Here is a 5134-nt window from a genome sequence, read left to right as displayed (position 1 = left end):
AATAAAGACACACACAGACTGCCCACCCCAACTCACGCCCTGACCATACTAAATAAAGACACACACAGACTGCCCACCCCAACTCACGCCCTGACCATACTAAATAAAGACACACACAGACTGCCCACCCCAACTCACGCCCTGACCATACTAAATAAAGACACACACAGACTGCCCACCCCAACTCACGCCCTGACCATACTAAATAAAGACACAAACAGACTGCCCACCCCAACTCACGCCCTGACCATACTAAATAAAGACACACACAGACTGCCCACCCCAACTCACGCCCTGACCATACTAAATAAAGACACACACAGACTGCCCACCCCAACTCACGCCCTGACCATACTAAATAAAGACACACACAGACTGCCCACCCCAACTCACGCCCTGACCATACTAAATAAAGACACACACAGACTGCCCACCCCAACTCACGCCCTGACCATACTAAATAAAGACACACACAGACTGCCCACCCCAACTCACGCCCTGACCATACTAAATAAAGACACACACAGACTGCCCACCCCAACTCACGCCCTGACCATACTAAATAAAGACACACACAGACTGCCCACCCCAACTCACGCCCTGACCATACTAAATAAAGACACACACAGACTGCCCACCCCAACTCACGCCCTGACCATACTAAATAAAGACACACACAGACTGCCCACCCCAACTCACGCCCTGACCATACTAAATAAAGACACACACAGACTGCCCACCCCAACTCACGCCCTGACCATACTAAATAAAGACAAAACAAAGGAAATAAAGGTCAGAACGTGACTTCACCATTATTTTGTGTTTGTCCATTACATGAAATCCAAATAAAAATCCATTTAAATTACAGGTTGTAATGCAACAAAATAGGAAAAACACCAAGAGGGATGAATAATTTTGCGAGGCACTGTATACAGTATAGTGCACTACTTGTTCAGACCAAAGCATGACAAGGCACTGTATACAGTATAGTGCACTACTTGTTCAGACCAAAGCATGACACTATATACCCCTCTCCTAACCTGAACCATTGGTGCCCAAAATACAAAATCAGAGATCAGCATCGTCTTCATCAACTTCTCAACACTAGGGTTGTAAATCCCCAGGTTTTCCTCCTGGTTGTAGGATTCCCAATTTTATGCTTTTTATTCCCACCTGAGTCCCAGAATTTTACAACCAGGATTTCCGGAAAACCTTGGAATTTTTGGAAAGTTACTAGAATTTCGCAACCCTCCACTTCCCAACCCCCCCCCCCCCCCCCCCCCCCCCCCTCTCTCAGCACTGTTCCTCCCCCAGGGACTCAGAGTTCTCTCCCAGGTCGATGGAACCTGAGGACCCCCTCATCTTCCCTCTCCCTGGTACTCCAACCAGCCCGGACCCCGGCAGGCCTCCAGGCCCCCCAGGCAGCCTTCCTCCCCCGTGCCCAGGGTAGACCTCCATGGAGCTGGATATGGACTGGAGGGAGTGGTCCCTGAAGTAATGGAAGGCCTCCTGGTCGAGGTAGTTCTGCTCCTCCCTGAGACCCTGCTCGAACAGTTTGCGTTTGTGCCGGAACTCGATGACCGTCTTGGTGTAGGAGTTGAGTGTGGTGACTGAAGCTGCCATGCAGCAGGTGAAGGAACCCCATGCCAGGCTGAGAGAGAGAGAGGGAGGGGGAGGGAGGGAGGGAGAGAGAGAGAAGAGAGAGAGAGAGAGGGAGGGGGAGGGAGGGAGGGAGGGAGAGAGAGAGAGAAAGAGAGAGAGAGAGAGAGAGACTGATTCAGTCAATGGAAATACCTCTTCTTCCTCTTGAGTGTGTGTTTATGAGCGTGCGTGTATCTGCGTGTGCGTGTCCCAGACAACAGCTGTCTTCTCTAGCTCCGGCCATAGACGTGGAAGATAGAAAGTCAAGGACAATCTAAGGTACACCCAAATGGCACCCTATGCGCATAAGGCGGAGTCTGGCCAAAAGTAGTGCACTATGTAGGGAATAGGGTGCCATAGAGCTCTGGCCAAAAGTAGTGCACTATGTAGGGAATAGGGTGCCATTTGGGATGATAGACAAAACAGCCATATGTGTCGGTGTTTGTAAATACGGCTGGGTTGATATGGACACAACGGTCGGTCGTCAGCTGGTTTCTAGATGGAGATGTTGCTTGTCTTCCGAGATGGACAGTGTAGAATGACATGGAATGAATAGAACTTCTAGAATGTTCAGTGCATTCTGGAATCACTGGTTTATATACTACACCATTTCTGCTGCTTGTCGACTGTGACACCAGTGTTTCACTGGAGAAATGTACAGTAAGCAACCAATCATATTCAGACAACGATATGGCTTCGGTTTGAGTACTGACCAGAGGGACAGTCATCACTCATACCAAACACACAGACAGACAGTATGAGTACTGACCAGAGGGACAGTCATCACTCATACCAAACACACAGACAGACAGTATGAGTACTGACCAGAGGGACAGTCATCACTCATACCAAACACACAGACAGACAGTATGAGTACTGACCAGAGGGACAGTCATCACTCATACCAAACACACAGACAGAGAGTATGAGTACTCACCAGAGGGACAGTCATTACTCATACCAAACACACAGACAGTCAGACAGACAGTATGAGTACTGACCAGAGGAACAGTCATTACTCATACCAAACACACAGACAGACAGTTTGAGTACTGACCAGAGGAACAGTCATTACTCATGCCAAACACACAGACACACAGACAGACAATATGAGTACTGACCAGAAGGACCATCCATAGTCCCAGGAGTGGGGTCTCCAGTCTTCAGGACCCATACTAACTGTGATCTGGAAAACCTGGGTGTACATCATATGGGCCACCATGCCTAGCAGACCTGAGGAGAAGCAGATACACGCGCACACACACACACACACACACAGGTTTAAAACCTCTACAGGATCGGTGGGTCCCCCCCGTGGGATGATTGAACTAACGTGCGCTAATGTGATTATACCTAGCAGACCTGAGGAGACGCAGATACAGAGAAACCCGCAGAAACCCGCACGCACACACACACGAGGTTGTAAGAAACAAGAACATTTCCCAGGACATATACATATCTGATATTGGCAGAAAGCTTAAATTCTTGTTAACTTCTCGAGGGAAGAGGGCAGCATTGGGAATTTTGGATGAAAAGCGTGCCCAAATTAGACTGCCTGCTACTCAGCCATAAAAGCTAGAATATGCATATAAATAGTAGATTTGGATATAAAACTCTTTGAAGTTTCTAAAACTCTTTGAATGATTTCTGTGAGTATAACAGATCTCATTTGGCAGACAAAAACCTGAGAAAAAATCCAACCAGGAAGTGGGAAATCTGAGGTTTGTAGTTTTTCAACTCTTGGCCTATCAAATACACAGTGAATTTGGAATACTGGGCTAAACGCGCGAACAAAAATGAGATATTTGGACATAAATGATGGACATTATCGAACAAAACAAACATTTATTGTGGAACTGGGATTCCTGGGAGTGCATTCTGATGAAGATCACCAAAGACGAGTGAATATTTATAATGCTATTTCTGACTTCTGTTGACTCCACAACATGGCGGATGTCTGTTTGGCTTGATTTGTTGTCTGAGCGCTGTACTCAGATTATTGCATGGTTTGTTTTTTTATTTTTTATTTGACACAGCGGTTGCATCAAGGAGAAGTGGATCTCAAATTTCATGCATAACAGTTGTATATTTTAGCAATGTTTATTATGAGTATTTCTGTAAATTGATGTTGTCACGATCGTCGTAGTGAGGAGACCAAAGCGCAGCGCAATGTGAATGCATGATTTAATGAAAAGACGGAAAAAACAAACAAACTAACAAGATGACCGTGACTGCTAAAGAAACACTGTGCTAACAAGCAACAGAACATAGACAATAACCCACAAAATACCCAAAGAAGATGGCTGCCTAAATATGGTTCCCAATCAGAGACAACGATAAACAGCTGCCTCTAATTGAGAACCAATCTAGGCAACCATAGACATACATAAACACCTAGATGGTAAACAACCCCATAAACCTACAAAACCCCTAGACAGTACAAAAAACACATACATCACCCATGTCACACCCTGACCTAACCAAAATATATAAAGAAAACAAAGAATACTCAGGTCAGGGCATGACAGATGTGGCTCTCTGCAAAATCATCGGATGTTTTGGAACTACTGAACATAACGCGTCAATGCAAACTCAGATTTTTTGATTTAAATATGAACTTTACTGAACAAAACATACATGTATTGTGTAACATGAAGTCCTATGAGTGTCATCTGATGAAGATCATCAAAGGTTAGTGATTAATTGCGGCTGGATTTACAACAAGTGTATCTTTAAAATGGTGTAAAATACTTGTATGTTTGAGGAATTTTAATTATGGGATTTCTGTTGTTTTGAATTTGGCGCCACTGGCTGTTGACGAGGTGGGACGCTAGATATGGTAATGACTCATAAACACATTGTCATCTGTATGAGCATATATTACATTATATATGGTAATGACTCATAAACACATTGTCATCTATATGAGCATATATTACATTATATATGGTAATGACTCATAAACACATTGTCATCTATATGAGCATATATTACATTAGATATGGTAATGACTCATAAACACATTGTCATCTGTATGAGCATATATTACATTATATATGGTAATGACTCATAAACACATTGTCATCTATAAGAGCATATATTACATTATATACGGTAATGACTCATAAACACATTGTCATCTGTATGAGCATATATTACATTATATATGGTAATGACTCATAAACACACATGAAATAACATTTAAAGGATATATATATAATATATAATGCTCTGTGTAAATGGATTACAACACCGACATGCAGCTGTTGTTTTTACGCATATAATCCTATTGCCTTTGTTGTCTCTATGGGTTCTGGTCAAAAGTAGTGCACTATGTAGGGAATAGGGTGCCATTTGCCATAGGGTTCTGGTCAAAAAGTAGTGCACTATGTAGGGAATAGGGTGTCATTTGCCATAGGGTTCTGGTCAAAAGTAGTGCACTATGTAGGGAATAGGGTGCCATTTGCCATAGGGTTCTGGTCAAAAAGTAGTG

At 43.8% G+C, this 5134-nt stretch overlaps 1 protein-coding gene across 1 annotated transcript in view; it reads right to left on the bottom strand.

Moving 5' to 3' along the window:
* Positions 1–1293: 1293 nt before the first annotated feature.
* The window catches only part of LOC139424127 (germ cell-specific gene 1-like protein), a 44966-nt gene continuing 41125 nt past the window's right edge, over positions 1294–5134 (bottom strand). Inside the window, exons 4-5 of the mRNA XM_071175825.1 lie at positions 2763–2874; positions 1294–1651 (exon numbers count right to left, since the gene is read on the bottom strand). Coding sequence (XP_071031926.1) covers positions 1294–1651; positions 2763–2874 — 470 coding nt within the window. The remainder of the gene's footprint in view (positions 1652–2762; positions 2875–5134) is intronic.

This window comes from Oncorhynchus clarkii, chromosome 13, assembly GCF_045791955.1.
Source record: "Oncorhynchus clarkii lewisi isolate Uvic-CL-2024 chromosome 13, UVic_Ocla_1.0, whole genome shotgun sequence".
NCBI classification, from domain to species: Eukaryota; Metazoa; Chordata; class Actinopteri; order Salmoniformes; family Salmonidae; genus Oncorhynchus; species Oncorhynchus clarkii.
This window is presented reverse-complemented; position numbering and strand designations above follow the sequence as displayed.